Below are 20,627 nucleotides of genomic sequence, written 5' to 3'. Positions count from 1 at the left end.
ATTTAAAAAATAAACAACAGTGTCACAGATTTTGTTGTGAACTCGAAAATCATCCCACCACGTTGTATCTGCAACCAGCAGTGTTGTTTCGTGGGAGCTTTGAAAGTAATAATCTCAAATTACCTGCCAGTTCCTAGAGAGCTGTCAGTGGGGCCTTCTTACATTCCTGTTGATGGGACCTTTGTACTCAGAAGGCAGAAGTCTTTGTCTCTCTTCTGGCCATATGAAGCTTTTATTTCTTGATCAGATGCTGGACTCTCCAGATTGAGAAGTGCTCAAGCTCCCATAGATTAAAAATTTTTTGACTAAAGCCCCTTTCTTAATATTGGTAGAAGTGTTCTCTGAGGAGTAGTTTTTAGAGGTTTCTAAAATGTATTAGTTAGAATGTCTCTTTCTCCATGCCCTGTGAAATCACAGTGGTGGTATTAAACCAGCTATCCTTTCAAGCTGCAAGAAATGAAAAACAGTGCTAATAAACTCCATTAAAAGCTCCTGAAACTACAGCAGATGGTTCTCTATAAGCAATAAAAGTTTTTGATGTTGGCTGTGGAGGACGCTGGGGCAGTGCTTTGGTGGCTGAAGGCTTTATTGGTGCAAGCTCAGGACACTTCATAATAAGGCACATTGACATAGGAGCTTCATCCCATCCTTGTGCTGATAATCACTGCTGTGGAGGTGCTGGAGCACATTTTTATGTGACAGCCTCTTTGACTGCAACTTCAACTACTTTTAAAGGGGTGAGTGTGTGTTTGTGTGCAAGTCTAGCGTCCTGTACACAGGAAGCTCCATTTGACCAGATATGCCAAAACTCCCTCTGTCACCCTTTTTTTCTGTCACCTTTCCTTCTCTCAGGCCCTTTAAACAAGCTGTGGTCCCACTGAAAGCTTCTCTACCTCCTATCTTAAAATGGCATGCTTCAGAATTGTGTTAAGGAAGATTAGGCCCCAGCCAACTACAGTGAGTTAAATTTGGAGAGAAAGTTAATGTTTGTGAAGGAAGAGGAAGCAGTTATTTGGAGAGGTGACTTTTTTGTTTGTACGTGCCAAATGATGAGTCTATTAGGATAGTTTCATATGGAAGTGACAGATCATACTTTAAGTTGGGAAGGCCCTGGTGCCCATGGAACAATGTACAGACTTTAATGAAAATGTAGTGGATACTTTCTGGTTGTTGTATCTTCACTTCTAGTATAATACCTGCTACCGTATGTGGCTATTCCCAGACTATCTCTGAGCAGCCTCAAACAAGTGCCAAATCCTCATGCCTTCCAGTGTGTGACTATCTCACCAGAAGATGTTGGTGTTGATGAATGCTGTCTTGGAACGCCTCTGGACCAGGTTCTCCTGCCCTCGGTGGCAGCTGTGCTGTAACCTCTCTCTAACAGCGATTTCTCTCCCTCCCCTCTCCCTTTCCCTTCTGCAGACATGCCTGGAGTTGGAGCGATACCTTCAGACTGAACCACGGAAGATCTCTGAGACCTTTGGTGAGGATTTGGACTGCTTCCTTCATGCCTCCTCAGCCCCAGACGCAGAGGACAACATCCGACGGCTGGACCCCATCCTTTTACCAGTGGAGACGAGTACGTGTGACAAAAGCGCCAACATGGACATTATCCTCTCCCGTGACAAACTGCTGTCTGAGACGTGCCTCAGCTCGCAGTCCACCAGCTCTTCCACAGAAGGCTACACAGCCGTCAACCAGGCCCAGCTCAATGCAGTAACCTCATTAACCCCCCCTTCCTCTCCGGAGCTCAGCCGCCACCTCGTGAAAACCCCACAGACTCTCTCAGCAGTGGATGGCACAGTGACGTTGAAACTGGTAGCCAAGAAAACTTCACTCAGCTCTGTGAAAGTGGGTGTAGCAACAGCGACTGCGGGGACAATAAAAAGTGGGCAAAGTGACAGTGAGCAAGGAGGTACAGGGACAGAAGCATCCCCAGAAAACAAGAAGAGGGTTCATCGCTGTCAATTTAATGGGTGCCGGAAAGTTTATACAAAGAGCTCCCACTTAAAGGCTCACCAGAGGACTCATACAGGTACTTATGCAGGGTGCTTCTCTCATCTTGTCCTGCCACCTACCAGTAACCATCTCTTTTTATTCTCATTTAGGGAAAAAAAAAAATCTCTTTTGAAAGTCCAAGCTTCTATCTATAAAACAGGGCAGTGGAAAATACGATAGCCCAGCAAATGTACCATTATTCAGTAGAACAGAGGAGTTCACCATCTACCATTAACCTGTTGGGGTTTCATATGTCTTATGGGGCCTGATGCAGAGTAATGTTAGGATACTTAAGGGATGTAAATGTATCATTCATGTTAAAGCTATGTGCATGTCACTTTGGGTTTTTGGCACTCACTTCCCCAAGACAACTTTAAAAATGTAAAGTTTAGTGAAGTGTTATTTTCTTCAAATAGAAAATAGCGTGGGTAGGTTTTTGGTGCCTTTTGTATGGGAGAAAGAGAAAGTGTTTCAGATCTTAAATATGTGGTTTAGGAATAATCTGTGCATGAGGCACTGTGTATATGTGCAGACATGCAGAGGCACATACCCTTCAGATACTCATGATCTTGGACTTCTGTGCTAAAATATAGTGAGAACAAATACAAGAATGACATGGAGTTTGGATGAAATAATGTAGGTAGAGGGGGAAATGTATGGATAGGTGTGAGGCTGTTATTTTGGGTAACATTTACGAATGTTATATATATATATATATATCTGTGTGTAAGCTGGTTGAAGCATACTGAATTGGCTTAGGCTGGCTGTTCAGATTCCCTTTTCTCATTTCTTCATAGTCCCCAGCAGCTCTTCAGCTGGTATTCACTGGCATTAATAGCTATGCAGTTCACACACGTTGCTGCTTTGTTCTAAGCTTCACACGTGATGAGAGATGATAAATTCCCATTAGCACTGTCTTATCATGTGATTATTCTTGTTTCCAGAGGGATTGCTATAATCAGTTTTCTCAATTTTACTGTAAAATGTGTGGTCTCTTACAATAACTGCACATTTAGTTCACGATCTTATCGTGCAGGCAGATTCCTAGAAGCAAGGTTGTTCTTGCAAGGTAGAAAATAACACGTTGGACCAACACAGTAAATCAGATAAATATGTGGGTTGTTAAGAGAGCTGCATCCATCACATACTAGCAGCACTGTAAAAGTTACATGGTCTGAAGTATAAATCATAGTAAGACATAAAAGGCATTGATCTTTTTATATGGGTTTTCTAGTGCTTTTACTGGGGATAGCTGCCTTGCCAGGAGTGACCTCACCTGTGATTCAGTGATTTGAAAGCCAGTGAAAGTAGTACAATAATTTTAAAATCAGCATCAACATGGTCAGAATGTTGGTTCCTTGTAGCGCCAATGCTGCTGTGAGGGCTTCTCCCTGCTGGGGCTGGCCAGTGGGACATCCCAGCCAAGGCCTTCCAGCACATGATGGAGCTTCCATGAAACAGCAAATGAAGAGTGTGAGAGCTGTTGACCCAGTGATCTTGTCTGTTCAGATATGACCCCCATGTTCATTCTCAAGCTGGAAGTGATGGGTCTTACACAGCTTTTCCTGAGGTTATTCACGGATACATAGTGTGGAAAGGGTGAACTTGTGAAGTTTTCCTGGTGTTGTCATGCAAAATGGGAATATGGAAAAGGAGTCATGAGGAGGACTTATAAAAACTTCTAATTTCTCAGCACCTTTACCCTTTGGTATCAAAATCTTGTAAGAGTTTGCATGCTTTTGAACCCAACCTTAGGCCTGGTTGAATTTTCTGAGGCCAAAACCTTTCCCCTCTAACATTACCATATGAAATCTTACATTTTACAATTAACCCACAATGAGAAACGTTTCTCACTGGCCCTGTGATCTTTCTGTTGAATAGCCTTGGATTGTACGTGGTGCCATGACGTGCTGAGCCTGCCCATCCACAGCAGTGCTTGATGTGGTGAGAAAGGCACGTCTGCCTTCTCTGGCAGATAGGGAAGACCTTTATCAGATGATGAGACTGCAGCTGCCTGGGTGCAGAACCCAGACCTCCCATTCCCAGCTCCTCACCTGGTGCGATCAGCTACTCCTCTGATCTTGCCAGTTAAATCGTCAGTGGTTTAAAAAGCCCCAAATTATGGGAGTGTTTCTGTTTCCATTCACCATGTCCTTAGGTTGTTAGGAAAGCAGGAAGGCAAAATGAAGAGGGAATACAAGCTTGGAGTGATGATCTCTCCTGTCCTAACAGCTGCAAAGCTGCCCTGCCCCTACCCATGTCCTAGCTATGCACAGCTTTGTAGAAAGCATGGTTACCCTTTGTGATGAGAACTGAATGCAGCCTTGTTAAAACACATCTTTGATGCAGGAAACCTGTCTCTCATTTTGTCTGTGGAAAGCAGATTGTCTAAATACCTGTGAACATTTACAACCTGCCAGCAGCCTGAGTAAATCGAGGGAAGGAGTGTGATAGGCTTACCTAAACAGCTTATTTGAGTTCGGAGCACAAAGTCATTCAGACTCTTCATACTGCTTGCATGTTCTGTTCCCTAAAAACGCACTGACTGCTGGATGCCTTAAATCAGAGCTGGTACAATCGAGACATCTAATGTGTTCACACTGACCTCTTCAGTGGGGTTCGCCCCAGGGAGCTCTGTTAAAGACGTGGGACAGAGAGGAGTAACTATGGATATTTGGGACTGAATTATAAATGTCAGGGCTGTGTCCTTTCCCATGCAGCCTTCAGGGCATGGGACTAGGAGCCTTTTTCTCCATGGGTGCTTTGTTTTTTTCATGCCTGAACTGAGTGTGCTGTGGGTTGCAAATGCACCCAGCAGTGCCAATGGCTAGTAGCCACTTGGCTTAGTCAGAGGGTCTGAAATTATTGCAAGATATTTTCCTTTGGCTGGTGGTTTGTTAGTGTGTCATGCGAGAGCAGCCTGCCAGTGTGGGCTCTGTGAAAGGGGTGTGAGCGCCCGGCAGACAAAGAGCTCCCAGTGTGGGGTTCACCGGCACAGAGGCAATGTGGGCTGGTCACTCAGCTTGCACGTGCAAAGTCCACTTGCTGGATCAAAGGGATTTACTGCAGGCCATGAAAACAAGAAGCCATGGGCTGGGGAGCGGGTGGGGGGTGGAAGGCAGCGGAAGGAGGCTGCATTCCTTTCATTCATATGTAAGGCTGACCAGACAGACGCTGGCTGCTCCTCACTGCTGCGTGATGAGCCAGGCTGGGCTGCAGGCAATGCAGGCTGATAGCAGCTTGCTGGATTGGGAACAATCCTCTCTCGGGGTTTTACTTTGCTGGGAAGCCCAGGGACCATCAAATCCCACATTTCACATTTCACTTGGTGCATCTTCCACGTTACTGTCCCACATCTCATCTGCAAAAGAATCAGGACAGCACTATAAGGACCATCAGTGGTCGAACTGGTTATGAAACCACCTTCTGGATGACCTTTGGAGAGGGAAAAACAATCATCTGTGTGGGAGAGAATTTAATCTGGAAGGGAAAGGGAAAAACACTGTCTGTATGGAAAGGGAAATGAAAATATTTGACTGAACTCAAAGCAAGCTGGGGCATCTAAAATTAAGGGTGTGTAAAGGAGCTAAGAGCAGTGGTGGGACTGACTGTCAGAGTGCAGCAAAGAAGCCCCTCAGGGAAGGAATAGCATCTGGGCCTGTAAACAGGAGGAAAAGGTGAGCTAGAGGTTTGGGAAAACCACACTGTCAGTGTGAGGGTGCAGTAAAAACATCTAAAGAAGGAGTAACCAGGACTGGCACAGTAATTCAACCCTAGCACATTCTCTCATGGTTATTTGTGGAGTAGATATCAGTGCAAACAATGGCATTTTCTCTCTTTTGAGAGAGGAGAATTTTCATCCTGCCTTCACACATGCATGGAAATGAATTGTAAGTGTAATGGAGAATGGAGAGGAAAGGAATTCCAATGAGCCAAACCCCATGTATAATCATCAGTACTTCCTAAATTAGAAAACAGGATATTGCTGGAGAGTGTCTGAATGCAAATAAGTCTAAGGGTGAGCTGGCCTGTGACCTGTGGAAAAATTAGTCATGGGATGTGACTGTCTCCCAGATCAGAGACTGCTGGAGATCTCTATCTCCTGACAGAACCATTCCTATCAGCCTTGCTTGCAGTAATTTGCAGGGAAAGATATAAGATGGTGAGGCTACTTTCTGGCTGGGGATGATGCAGCACATAAAAACTGGCCAGGAAATCCTTAAGATTGGGACAGTGATTAAAAAAAATTACCCTTATGGGATTCTGCTAGGATTTGCATTTTACAAGTATCAGAAGGTTTGCTTTTTTTTTTCTTCTTTATCCATCCAAACTCAGGATTGGATACAACTGAAACTCAAGTCTGAGAAACAACAGTTGGGCACCTCACATCTATATTTAGGTTTCTAAGGGCTAAACAGTGGGAAATACCCATGTAAATAGATGTTACTAGTCTACATGTGATCTTAAGATAGCACTTCTTCAAGCAGGGTTTGTTTCATATTGTCAGGATGTCTTATTTTAAATATAATCATATAGTTGTTTGATCCAAAATGCTGGGTGAGAGTAACTAAAACAAACAAATCCACCCTGCAGGAAAACAAAGTACTACATTTGCAAGAAAAAGATGAGACACAAGAGATTAGAAAGAGCATTAACCAACAGAAGGTTTTTTGAGATGGCCTATCAAATAATAGAGAAGAACTTTCACTAGGTGTTGGAGGTGAAAGAGAAAATATCTGGAATGTGGAAATTACTAGAGGGGACAAAGTTGAGGAGAGTAGGCTGGATGATAGGTAAAGAAAATTAATACAAAGTAAAGGAATAACAGAGAAAACAAAGACTCTGTGTCAGTGATAGCACATTAATGGGAAGCTGCATTGCTATTGTTTTAGTGTAGTAGCATCTGTGAACAGAAAGCCAGTGAAGAGAAGGAAAAAGCAAGTATCCAAGCACAGCACCAATTCTGCAGGATTCAAGACTGAATAATGACTTGGGGAAAAGCATTTGGGAGAACAGTTTTGGTGGAATAGGAGAAATTAAAGCCAAACCCAAGATATTTTGTTGTACGGAGACCCATGGCTTTGTGGTGAGTCCTGCACCTCTGTGTGCAGGACTGAAACCTGCCAAGGGGACATGGAGGGACATGGAAAATCCTGAAGCTCCAATGGCAGCAGCTGAAGCAACAGATGAATACGCTGCTGGAAGTGAGAGCCAGGGAATTAAAGGAGGAAGGGTATGTGAAAGACCTTCATTCAGGGCTGCATTTTTTGGGGAGTACAATTGCTTAGCCAGTTTGGAAAGGTGTGCTTTTGTTGTGATGTTGGACTTCTAAAAAGTTTTTTTTGTGTAAAAACATAACAAATCTTTATCAAAGTTGATTAAAATAAGCCCAGCTTGATCTTGAACTCCCTATAACTTTCTGATCTTGAAGCCTTTAAGCCATTTGGCAAGTTTGGAGGGGAGTGTTGTGATTTTGTTGTGGAGAGTCAGAGCCTCACTTCATTATTACAGCAAGAGCTTAGACTTAGGAAATTATCTTTGAGAACCATCGAGGCAGCAGGAGGATGGCCCCTGCCAAAAGCAGCCCTTACCATTTAAAACACCAGTGGTGTTCATCCATAGCTTAGTTGTCAATACCTGAATTCTCAGTCCCGTGTTTCTGCTCCATCATTTGCCAAATCAATAGCATGGGACAATCTTATTGTTTGGGTTTGAAAATGTAAATAGGTGGTTTTTTTTGTTTGTTTGCCATGTGAGAAGATTTCTGGCACAAGGTAGACCTAGAAATTGATATTTTCTGTCTGTTCAGCAGCTGCAGGAGGGCAAGAGCAGGTGCCTTCAAGTGTTACGGTAGTCTACCTTGGTAAGGCACAGAGGAGCCTTCTTGAATTTGTAATTTGGTGTTTTCTTTATACCCATCCACCTGCTCCTGAGCCCTGTGAAGCACCCAGCCAGTGGGCAAATGATAGAGATCACAAAAAGAGAGTCAAAGAAAAACCCAGTAATTTGTCTTCTGCCAATTTCCCTTTGTGTTGCTGCTGTCCCACACTGGACATAATTGGCAAGTTAACAACGAGAAGCTATGATTTTCTTGTCCATTTGTCCAAAAGCACTGTCATTTCTAAAGTATTTGAGGTCACGCCTGGGATGAATTGGAGATGTGTCCTCAGAAATGCTGTTTTAGGCTGAGGTGGGCATGACTGGGAGACCTGTAGTGCTCTGGGCAGGAAAAGCCAAGTGTGCTACCTCTCATCTTAAAAGCAGGTGCTGGCTTAGAGGCTTTTCCTAAGCACTGTGTGGGTGTTTGAGTCTGGGTCATATCTGGGCAGAGTAGCCAGCAGCCTGGATGGACCTCTCCTAATCCAGAGCCTGTCTTTCCCACCCTGTGTGGAGACAGTCCCACATGCCTACATACCAGTAGCAGCAACTTGAAAGCAGGAGCAGACGAGCTACAAGGCTTCATGGAAGCTGACCTAAATACAGCAGAGGTGTCCATGCTTTTGTCAGGGGTGGTGGGGTCCCAAATAAAACCATGGGCATGATGGCATAAGCAGTGCCCACCTTATAGCAAGATCCAGCTGCAGGTAGGGAAACTGACCTGATAGGGATAGGGAATATGAGATACCCATTCAGTCCCATGCTCTCTGGCCCAGGTGTCTGTGAGGCTGTTTTTGAAATAAGTTCCATTGTCTGACTCAGGTTCTGTGTCACCACAGGACTTGCTTTTCAGTGCCCAGGATGGTGTTCTGGGCACAGGGTACATCTGCAGCCATCCAGTGGTTGTGTCCGCCATTGGCAGCATGTAGTGCCTAGCCTGGTGGGTTTGTGGGAGTGTGATGTAATTGATCTGCCAGGCCTCCCCATACTTATATTTCAGCCATTGTCCCCTTATCACAAGGGCTTTATGCTTGGCCTGCTTGATTGCAGCACATGTTTCGTAGTTATGGTTGACCTGGAAGATACTGTCTGTGGTTAAGTCCACCCCTTGAGCATGAGCCCATTGTGTTGTATCTCTTCCCTGGTGACCTGAGCCATCATGGACTCACCAAGGCAAAACTAATTCACCTTTATGTTGCCAGTACAGATCCATCTGAGACACTTTCATCTTGGCAGCCTGATCTACCTGTTCATTGTTGCAATGTTCTTCAGTAGCCTGACTCTTGGGTATGCGGGCATCTGCATGGTGTACTTTTACAGCCAGCTTCTCTCTACCTGTGGCAGTGTCTTGCCACAATTCAGCAGCCTGCATGGGTTTACCTCTGTGCTGCCAGTTGGTCTAGCCAGTCCCACAGAACATTTGACAGGAACAAGGCATTAATATTCCTTGGCTACCAGTCATAGTTCATGTTATTAGTTAATTATTATTCAGTATTCTTTTGGTGTAATTAGTTGTACCTTTTGCACAGTCGTCTTCTTCTTTTGAGTTCTCAAATCAGTGCACCGTGAGTCGACGGTCACAGTCTCCCTCTGCCAAAATTACCCTTTCCCTAGTTTGGTGGGTTGCATTGTTTTTTCCTTGTAACCTGGTCTTGGTTGTTTTGTCAATTGTCTTTGGTTCCTTGGTTTAGAAGAGCTCTTTCATTGGAGGTGGTAAAAAAGCCTCATGGCCCTGCATGGCAGGCTGGTTTTGCCCTCTACCCTGTAGAACAATTTGGACCACCTCAAGTTTTTCCAGCAGTCTGTCCATACTGAAGATGAGGACATCCATCACCTTCCCTGTCCCTGAGGTTTCTTCACATTTCTCCTGATGCAGAAGGCAATACAAGCCATGCTGAGCAGCCCCACAGGTTGCCAGGCTGTACAGAGCAACCAGCTGATACCAAGGGGCAAGGTGGTTCCAAAACTGGCAGAAAGGATAGGGCAGGCTGGAGGCTGCAGTCTCTGGGATAATGTTTGATTGCTTCAGTCACTCAGAAGCGATGTCCAGTCTCTCCCTGGCCTGGTGCTGGCATTTACAACGGCCAATGGTGCTGGTCCATTCAGCAGTCATGCTCTTGGCAGCAACAGGTGGTTTCTTTGGACCCTTGGGAATGATGCCCATCCTGAACCTCACCCATTCTTTGGGATTGCAAGGGTCTAGGTTGCTGGTCCATTCTTTGGCTGTACACGTGGCAATGAATGACAGAGACAGCCTGTGGAGCACCACGGTCAGGAAGACCACCAGGATGAGCCTCATTCTGGTCCTTTGCAAGGGTGACATCTTGGCACGTGAGCAGCCTCGGCGTGCCATGTTGGTCACAGTTCTGGCTGTGATGTTCCGGGCTGCCCAGTCTCCATGTGCTTGCACGTGTTGGCGATGTGACGTCATGGGCTGCTGTCACATAGGGCTCCGTGATGTCACAACAAGTTTTCTGCCTGGCTGGCAGGCAACGAAAGCCAAAATGGAGCTGGGAAGCACCTGGGCAGATGGATTCTGAAGGCTGTCCCACTGCTCTGACTGCTGGCAGGCACTGAGCCCAGCAGGGGAGTGGCACTGTGTCCCACTGTGAGCTGTGCCCAGACTCCATTCAAGCTGCATTCAGTGCTGTGCCTCAGCTGGGCAGCCATGATATTTTTTCACACAAAATCCTCATGAGGGCAAAGTGTCAACCCATGTTAAGAGGAAACCCAAAATTTCATGCATTTTGACAAAAAATCTTAAACCCTCTTGAGCAGGGTCTTGGACAAACTGACCTGTAAGAGGAATAATAGATCATTCTCAACATACCATTACATTTCACATGTGTTTAATCACCTTTTACCATCACAATGTCAACTGGATACAGTCTACCATATAAGATTTCAAAGGGCCTTACTCCCTTCATAACACCTGTGGTGATTCAGATTCTCACTAAAGCAATAGGTAACACATCTACACTCACCTTTGTGGATTTGCCACCCAGCACCCCTTTCTGCACAGAACTGTAAATAAGTACCTCAACTCTGTGTGTGGATCAACTTCTTGCACAGTGGGTGAAGCCACCTGTTCCAGGACAATGACTGCAGAACCAAAATCTTTCCACTGGTCAGCTTTAGACATGATAAGAAGGCTTAGTAAGAATCAGAGTCTTTAAAACACTGCAGGCCAGTTTGCAATCCCAGAAGTCCCCATTTGCAGATAAGCACACAAATGTTGTGTTAGGTAGGTTTGTTCCTGAAGATGTCTGGCTTTCAAAACTCAGAACTGAAAATTGTGGCTGGAAAAACTGAGTGCTGAAAAAACAACTGCAAGCATGCTAGCTAAGCTAATGATGACAAACATGAGTTTCAAGATAAAAGCTGATGCCCAGCTGAGTTCTGAAAGAAAGGTGTACTCAACTGTGTGGCCGTGCACATTCAGAGGCTTAGGGGGGATTTATTCCTTCCTCCTGTACATCTGGACTCTCACCACACACAGAGAGGTCTTAATAGCTTAGTTAATATAAACTTCCATTTGTACATCTCGTTGGTCACCTATAAAGTTTGCAAAGCCTTTCCTTCTTCAGAGTGAAATTTTCCACATTTGGGTTTTTTCCAGTATGGTTGTTGTTTGTTATTTTAGAAATTGGAGCATGTGTGTTGGAGAGAGGCAGGGAGAAAAGAACTGTGCACAGAGTAACAAGTTTAGCTAAAAACTTGGCCCATGTAGTTGAAAATAATAGAAGACTTCTATCTGTGAATATCTGGGTAAAAATTAGCTTGAATTGATTAAGCTGTGATCCATTGTAAACTGACTTCCATATGAGTGATATTTTATCATTAATTCTTTGTGAGACCCGTAGAAAAGGTGATTTTTTTTCTTGGGCTTTGTTTGGCTTTGAATATGTATTAGTAAACATGTTTCATACAGAAAACCTCTTTATTTTTTTATTTTTCTCCCTGAAGACACAGTGTCACCCAGCAATGGAATGTCGTAATACATTTGTGTTCTCCTTTGGTTACTTACACTCACCTGGCAGCATGAATGATCTGGGTGCTTTCCAGCTGGTTGCATGTAACCTCCTTAGAGCTAAGGACAGATAATCCTTTGTGCCTTTTCTGAAATCCAGATGGGGAATCTTCCTAGCTGGTAAAATTAATTATCTTTACTTGCTGCCTTGTGCTCTGGAGATCAGTCTGCTTGGTTCACCAAGGGCTGTCCAGCAGCACTGCCAAGGCCTTTCTACTGAGCTCTGCTCAGTGTGGAGCAGCTGGGTGCCACCTGCCAGCTGTGCCCAAGGACAGAGAAAGCACCAGGAAGGGTGGGATCTCCTTCAGCCCGTGCCTGCCAGCATGTAGGCAGCTCTGCCTTGGCACCAGGGCAGCCTTTAGTGAGAGAACTTGCCAGTGTATTCTTTAAACCCAAGCACATTATTTCCCATTTGCATCTATTCTCAAATCAGATTCAGTATCTAAATGATTGAGATCCTGGATCTTCTTCCATTTTTGTTGTTGACAAAAGTGGGAAATCAGGAGGAATGTATGTCCTTTTCCCCTCGTGTTTTATTCCTGCGCTGTCTCTGCCAGTTTGCATAAGTTTTTTTGGTCATCTTTACTCTGATTTTCTAGTGTCTAAAGGGAGAAGATGGTGAATGCTGAAAAAGATCAGCACTGCAATAGTTTGAATAAGCAAACCTCACATTCATTAGCAAAAATATGGAGCAAAACCATTAAAAATGTTAGCATCTGAAAAAGGGGAGTCTGTTCCTCTTAATTTTTTTTTTTTTGTCATTTCTCAACACGGTCCATGATACATGCATCTCATATTTTTCCTGGCCTGTTTGCCTTTATCTATAGTCTGGAATTTCTCAGAAACTCTTGACCTAAACCATAGGTTTCCAGGGCACACATCTTTGATACACTGCTCTGGATTATGGAAATATGCACCATGTCTCTTAAAGGCTATCTCACTGTCCACCCTCTAAGATACCTTACAAAAAACAAAGGGAAGAGAACATGCTTCACAGTGCTGGAAAAAATCTCATCCAGTGAGCTACTGATTTTTTTTTCCTTTTTCATCTGTTCCTTCTGCCGCTGCTACCTAGCTTTGCATCTCTGAGCTTGCAGAGCTCCACAGAATCTGAAACTAGAAACCCTTATTAGAGGACATTTTTAAAAATTTCTTGCTGCTCCTCTGGGGACTGAAGTAATGGCAGCTTGAAGCAGCAGAGAATGTGTAATTAGGGCAAACAGCGATGCCTCTCGTGATCGGGAGAAACAGGAGGAGAGGAGGGGAAGCGCAACAGCGCGGCGTGCCCAGGCTGTTACTAGGAGACCCCGGCAGGAAATGCAGGAGATGCGGGCTGCTAATGGGCCCTGGGTACCAGCCCGACCTGCTGCACAGCTGCTTCTGCCCACCCGTTGCCAAGCAACTCCTTTTTTCCTTTTCCCCTTCCCTTCCCCTTCCCCTTCCCCTTCCCTCTCCTTTCTTCCTTTTTTTATTTATTTTTTTTTCTGAATCTTCCTCCCCCCTCCACCCTCACTTACTCTGCAGGTTTAATTGGGTAGTTTTGCTGCTGGTGTTGCAGCCGGGTGCTCGCACGTCCCTATCGCTCTGCTCCTGTCCCCAGGGCCCGGCCCAGGGGATGATGTGCTGGCAGTTAATGGGGCACAAGCTGGGCTTGTGTGCTCAGGCTGGCACCAGCATCTGTCCCCTAGCCCTGCTCCCCACCATGGAGGAGCTTCCTTCAAAGAGGAGCTGTGGAGAGAGGTTTGAACGGGGAGCACATTGCAAAGGCTTTGTCACTCTCAATGGGAGTCTTGCACAGACCCAAAGAGATAAAGCCTCCCCTCCTTCAGAGCTCAGTATGGAGGGCAGTGTGTGCTTGTTAAATGCAGCCTCTTGAGTAGAAAATGGAATATTTCCATTTCTTTGAATGTTGCTACATGCTTTGCTTTTCTCTGCTTTTCAGCTAGGCAAGTGGGCTTTGTGGATGTGTGCTAGGTGCTTGTGTGTGCGTAAGACATAATGCTGCAAAAATTGGTTTCTTTTTGTGTCCTGAATGGCTGCATGCTGAAGGCTGCTGCTGGCTTGGTAGACGAGCCTTGGCAAGGCCCTTAGGAACTAATCCGGAGCTTTGAAGTTTGTAGAAAGACTGATTGGACATTGGGTCTCCTTCTTAACCTCTTTTCCCCCATCTCTGATATAAATATGATCAGAGTCACCTCTCTATAAGGGCATTTCTGACCTTTTTGGATGAAAGGAGCTGTACATCATTCATGGAAATGTACTGCTTTTACACTTGATCATCCCTGCCCTTCTAAAAATAGGTACAGCCTTCTCACATTGTGTATTTCACAATCCTGTCACATTCCTCCTCTGCCCCATACTGTCTTCTGCCAGCTTTTCTCTTGTGCTTTGTCACCCTTTCAAAGGCTTTTCCATTTTTCCAGCAGGTAGCAAAACTGAATAAAACGCCAACTTAAATTTTTTTTTCTCTTTTTTTTGTGTAGAAAACATTGGCGGACCAGTTAAGCACTCACCATTGCCCCCTCCTTTGCATTCCTTTTAAATAATAAAAATATTAATTAGGCTTTCTATTCTCCAACAAAAATCAATTAGGAGTATATTGAGGAATGAAAGGCTCAGAAAAGTATCTGAAATTGATTTTTGTAATTAGTTTTACTGGTTGATGGGTTGCATGCACATACACTTAGATATTAGCATTGATCTCCAGAGGATGTGTGTATTAAATAGCCTGCTCTTCCTTTTTGCTAAAGAAATGAACTTATTAATCTTAAAAAGAGGCTGATGTTGTTGTGCTCTGGACTGCAGCTGCTCACCAGCTTTTTTTGTAACCTCACCGGCAGAGCAGCTGCCTGAGCCATGTGATGGTAACGTGCTGAATCTGGTGTGGAGGTGAGCGGGTCTGGGGCAGCTCCTCTTCGGTGGCTTGTATTTGACAAAGTGTGTACATGTAATGAGGGAAGACAGGCACTGGTGTTAAGGAGACCTGTCTTGTTAGATTTCATTTTTCAGTGGTCCTTAAACCCAAATGTCCTTCTGAGATATGTTTCTATTAAATCTCATATAGCACTTTACATAGGAAGAGAGAAGTGACCAGTAACCTTTTCTATTGTGCATTGTGCTGTGTGCTGATGTTCAGCTAATTAGAAGAATTATGGCTTGGCTTCATTGGTATGCCATGTGTGTAGCTTGTAAAGCTCTCAGGGACCCTTGGAGATGAAGAGTGCTACATAAATATAAAATATTGGTAAAGTGAAGCTCCACATTAGGCTTCTCATTGTGCTGAGGCAGACTTTCATCATAAACTGCAGAGCAGCTGGAAATGCCTGCCTGGCATTTCTCTGCAAGGTGCTCTGGGGGCTGCTTCTCCCCCAAAACTACACCAGCTTCTGGCACTTCTGAGCGACTCCTGTCTGCAGCAGCAGCATCCCCACAGGCACTGGCCTCTGAAGGATGCCTGGTTCATCCTGCAGTGACACTGCTGCTCCTGCAACAGCATGGTCCCACTCACCAGCCCAGGAGCAGTAGTCCCAAAAGGATTTCTCAGGAAGGGTAGCAAGAAAAATCATTAAAACACTCTTAGGGTAGCAAGGAAAGTTATTAAAACATTCTTAAAAAGCACTACTTGATTCTTTACACATATCAGACCCCCAGAGCTTCCTTATAGGAAAAATACGTGCAAGAAATCTTGCATTTCATTCTTTTTTTCACTTGTAATTTTATAGTTGGTCTAGTTCTCTGGGAACATCAGTCTTGAAACAAGTGTAGCTGAAAGTGTCTTTCAATACATACTTTTAGAAATTGAGACTTTTAGAACTAGTTTCATTTTAAATGGTTTTAAAATTATAGATTATAAAAAGGAAGGAAATATTTATGTTTCTTTCAAACAACTTTTTCTTGGATTTTGAAACTATATTTGAAAAATTCTCAGCATTATAACACATGCTAGTTTTTTTTATGTTGTTTTCTTAAATACACTTTCACATGCTAGCTTTGTGTAGCTGTATAATATTAAGGAGCTCTTCAAACATAGGGCAGCTAATGTTTTCTTTGAATAGCCTTCAAAATAGGCATATAGGCATAATTTGGGGTTTTCCCCTCAGTTTCTTGAAATGTTTTTGGCTGAATCAAAAAGGAGTGCCAAGGGACTAAAGGAGTCCCATGACACTACCACATTTTAACACAGAGAAGTATCAGCAAGGATTTTGACTGTGATTCTCCTCTGAAGCTCACTGCAGGACTGGGAGCTTAAACTACTTGATTGTTTTACTAAGTGCCCTGCAGGAGAGTGCTGGGGAGGGTAAGGAAATAGATATGGATGGATGGATGGATGGATGGATGACCATAATATCTTTGCTTTCAGTTCCATAAAGATACAGGGTGAAATTTGAACCTAATGAACATTTTTCCAATTACTTGGATGGAGTCAGGTTTTACCCCTTCACACTGGAACTCTGTGATCTTATAGTGCACAACCCTTAATCTGGAGGGTTTTCTTCTTAAAGTCCCTGCTGTTGAAATTCAGGGAATAGAGAGCAAATTTCTTCCTCTGTATTTCAAAATAAATGTTCCTAGCCTGCAGGGCTGCAAAGAGAGGTCTAAAACTATGGCCCTAGGTTATCTACAAAGCAGAAGGCAAATGATGTCTGAATATTATTGTTTTCTTCTTTAAAATCTCATTATTTCTGTAGAAGAGTGCACTCATGACTTTTTAACCCTTGGGACTGGCAATAAATAATGCAGCTATAAGCAGTACAATGTGCCCATTATGTGCTGTAGTTTTGTGATCATGTCCTCAGCTGGTTTTGAGTAGGTACCTCTGTGTCCTGTAACCTAATGTTTCTACTAATCACTCTGCTGAAAGAGTCTCTCTGAGATGTCTTAGCAAACACTGTCTTTCTTCTTGGACAAGAGAAATATGTCTGGGACTTAGAGGGTGCCTGTGGGATGTAGGTAGCAAGGACAGGGGTTCTCTGCATCTTGAGAAGAGACAACATCCCCATTGCTGTGTTTTGTGAGGAAATATTTGTTGTGAAGGTTGGTACAGGGTTTACAGTTTAAACATGTGTTGCAACAAAAACCTGGTGTTCTCTGGTTTGTGGCTGGAGAGCAAAGATACAGGTGTGTGCAGCTGAGCTGCTTGCCTGGCTCCCTGCACCATCAAAGCAGAGAAATTCACCTCCAATTCCAGGCTGCCTGGGTGTGATGTGTCACAGTTCACCCATGCCTTTGCCTCCCCATTAACTTGAAAAAGAATGCCATAGGTGGCAGTGTCAGATGTTGGCTTTCAGTATCTAAAGCTGCATGAGATGAAACTCACCAAGAATTCCTCAGGCTGGAAAATAGAGGGAGAAGTTCCAAAGACTGGTGTGGTGGTCATTACAGAACCAACCCAGCTATATCCATCATGTTTTGCTGGAAACCTAGTGTGTGTTTGCCACAGGAGTGGCAAAATGGGATTGTGTGCTTGGCTTTTCATACTTCAAATGATAAATTTTTGTCTTTCAAGAGAAAGTTGTACCAATCATTTGTTTATTTTTGTATCTAGATGCCTAATACTTAGTCTTGCATTCATCTTAGTCACAAAAGGAATAGTGACCCGATTTCAGGGCTGATTTTCAAAGTCTGATGCATTTTTTGTTATGACTTATAGTTTTAGCTTCACTATTGCATGTTTCCCATAAATTTTCAAAGATCTTTGTCCTCCAGTTACCGGATTGGACCAGGCTGGATGAAATAGAGGATGGAGGGCCATACTGTACTGAAATGTGCTATGGGGGTACTTTAGAAGAAGAGCTCAGTTGGATGAGGTGCCATAAACAGAAGTGGAACAGAGAGCCTACTCCCCAGGCATGCTAGTCTCAGGGTATAAAATGTACTCTAGGAACATGAAAAGGTTAAAATGAGGTATGTACCACAGGACACAGCCACAGTGAAGAGAGACTGCTTCACAGAAGTGTGCAGTCATGATGGACTGAAACCCTAAAGTATATCTGAAGGGCTATTAGCATTTCTGTAGGACTGCTTTGGTGATACAGCCCTCCCAGACCAGTAGGTTTCAGGACATGGCTCTGTGCACAAGCAGGCGTGTGCAGGCTGCTTCTCCAGGATCCTCACCATGCAACTCAGATATGTCTGATGTGAGTGTTTCCTGGTGATCAAGTGACCTCTGTTGAGATGAGGCTTGGGTTCAGCCTGGCCAGAATGTAGATGTGGGGCTTTTTCCTGTCCCAGGAGCTGCTGTGCGAATGCACAGCTGGCACGCTTCACCTATGGCCTGGCTCCAGCCACAGGACAAGGCTGTGGCCAGTCAGAAATAACACCCTTCCAATGCACCAGTGCAGTGTGGTGTTGGGTCCTGTGCCCCACTGTCTCACTGCAGCTCTCCTTCACTGTGCTGCACTGCTCTCTGATGCACGTGCTGCCCGTGGAAACTACAAATCAGTAAGCCTGGAATTACTAGGTAGTGTCTCTGACTACCAAGGGAAAAAATAGAAACAGCTGAAAGCGAGTATTCTATGTTGCTTACAGATTTTTCCTAAGCAAATGATACATTTTTTTTAACACAAGTGCTCATCTAGAAAAATTGCACAATTCGCTGCTTGAATATATCTGCAGTGCTTCCCAGGTACATCTATGGCTGTGTGGAATCTGAGCCAGCCCCATGGTGTGGAGTAAGTTCTGAACTGAAAGAACTGAGTATTTAACATTTTCCTAGGCATTGGCTTCTTTTTGCATGGGGACTGGCTCCTCCATTGAGTGAGTTTGTATAAATGTGGGTTTATGGAATTGTTTAAGGACTGCATAGATCCTTGTGTGGAATAAAGGTGACTTAAGGAGTAAAGCCTTCTTCCTGGGAGTGGCTTGCAGGCACAAGTTCTGAATGTGGTTTCTAATTTGAGAAATTAGGAAAAAAGTCAGTGTGGCTCAACTCCGTGATGTTCCTATTTTTAATTGGATTTTGCAGCTCATAATTAATTTCTTAAAAAGAGGGAGATCCTGGCCCTGTAGAAGTGAGTAGGAGTTTTGCCATTGCCTTCAGCAGAAGATTTCATCATCTTTTTAGTTTCACTAATCCTCTGAACAAGAGAAGAGCAGCCTAACACATGGAAAGGATCCTTCCCATTTTTCCTCCCTGCTATTGCCAGTAGTGAGGTAGGAGGACCCTCCCCTCTTTTTGATTCCCATGCTTTCTACATATGTGCACCTTGGCAAGATACACTTCCATTTCATCTTCATGTAGCCATTAAAGGAGCAGTCTGTTTTTAGTCTTCACATGCAGAGACAGGCAGGTCTCTCTTCTCCTTCCCTCTTTTGTTTTTGAGTAGCTGCAGGAGGGCAGGAAATTGAACGTCTTTGAGGTCTCTGGGTCAAGGAGCCGTCTGACATGGCTTTAAAGGTCACTGTGCTCCTTTGCATTTACCTTGTGCACTGGGAGCCTGGTATGGCAGCGTGCAGTCTGGAGCACTGAGAGGTACTGTCTGACATTTTGCTGAACAGGGCTTGGGTGACAAAGGCAAAACAAAACTCAGCTCAGGGCTGTGCAAGGCCAAAGCTGGAACACTTGGGAGAGAAGCCCCTGCAGCAAGTAACAGAGATATGGGTCATTCTGTGGGTTCACCAGTAATTGTGCTTGGCTTTTCTGTCTCTTGTAACCTATATATAGCACTATATATTTTCAAAGCTCTTGACAAATTTTAACAAGCCAAACTCCACTTCAGTCCTTATAGCCTATACAGTTTCACAGAAAGCCCAGGATGCTTTTTCTTCACCCTTCTGCTCTGTAGATGGCTGTATCCTTCAGATTGGCTGTACCTGCCAGATTTGGCTGAGCAGTTGTCTCTGCATTTGCTTTGCAGAGTGTGTGGCAAATGTGCTGCAAGGCAGTTTCCCTGCCTGGCTGTCTCCACTCTAAGGTAGGCACTAGAGAGCGTCAGAGAACCAAGGAACTGCATTATCATCGAGGCTTGTTTACTGACAGCTTTTAAAAATAATGCATGAACTGTTCAGACAAACTGGTGCTCCATCACAGGCACAGGAGCAGGCCTGGGAAATCCCTTTTTGCTGAGGAGAACAGATGCTGTTGGTCAGGTAGGGTGCAGAGGGCTGGGAGGAGACTGCTGCAACTGCAGCACCAGTGCGTGGGGCCAGCACTGGTGACAGTGTTTGAGGTACAGTTAACCAGCCCAGAAACACGACACCAGCACCTTGCTCACTAAGAAGATTCTAACTTCTTATTTTCTTGAACAAATCCTGTCCAAAGAATAAAGGAACAAGAGGTGAGTCTGCAGAGATGACCAAGCAGGCACATTCTAAGTGGGGTAGTGTTATTGTTGGCTCAGTCCTTTGTCCTGTTGGGCATTTTCCCATGGGGGACTGTGACTCACAGCAGGGACATCCAGGATGGCCTTTCTTCATTCAGGGACTGTGGGATAAATGGATATTCTGGTGTAATCTTGCCAGCTGCTGCCCCTTCTTCACAACTTCATCCCAATGAATCCTTTAGTTGAACTACTGAGCCAAATAAACTTCTCAAACGCCAATAAAATGGCTCAACTTCAGTTAGGGTCTCAGCCCATTCTGCTGTTCTGTCTGAGGCAGATGACCACTGGGCAGCAGGGCTGCCTGTGCAACAAGAGGTCTGCAGAAACTCACAGAGAACAGCATTTTCTCATGTGTTTTGCTGCAATTTTCTTTCCCTTTTCACTTTTCTTGCTCCTTTTGC

The 20,627-nt window shown here is 44.4% G+C and overlaps 1 protein-coding gene across 1 annotated transcript in view; it reads left to right on the top strand.

The window, feature by feature from the left end:
- KLF7 (Kruppel like factor 7) overlaps nucleotides 1-20,627 on the top strand; it is a 66,147-nt gene that overhangs the window by 29,339 nt on the left and 16,181 nt on the right. Inside the window, exon 2 of the mRNA XM_041403637.1 lies at nucleotides 1,423-2,035. Coding sequence (XP_041259571.1) covers nucleotides 1,423-2,035 — 613 coding nt within the window. The remainder of the gene's footprint in view (nucleotides 1-1,422; nucleotides 2,036-20,627) is intronic.

Source organism: Onychostruthus taczanowskii, unplaced genomic scaffold (assembly GCF_017590055.1).
Source record: "Onychostruthus taczanowskii isolate IOZ18803 unplaced genomic scaffold, ASM1759005v1 scaffold20, whole genome shotgun sequence".
Classification (NCBI taxonomy): domain Eukaryota; kingdom Metazoa; phylum Chordata; class Aves; order Passeriformes; family Passeridae; genus Onychostruthus; species Onychostruthus taczanowskii.
Note: the sequence above shows the minus strand (reverse complement) of the source record. Positions and strands in the feature narration are given on the sequence as shown.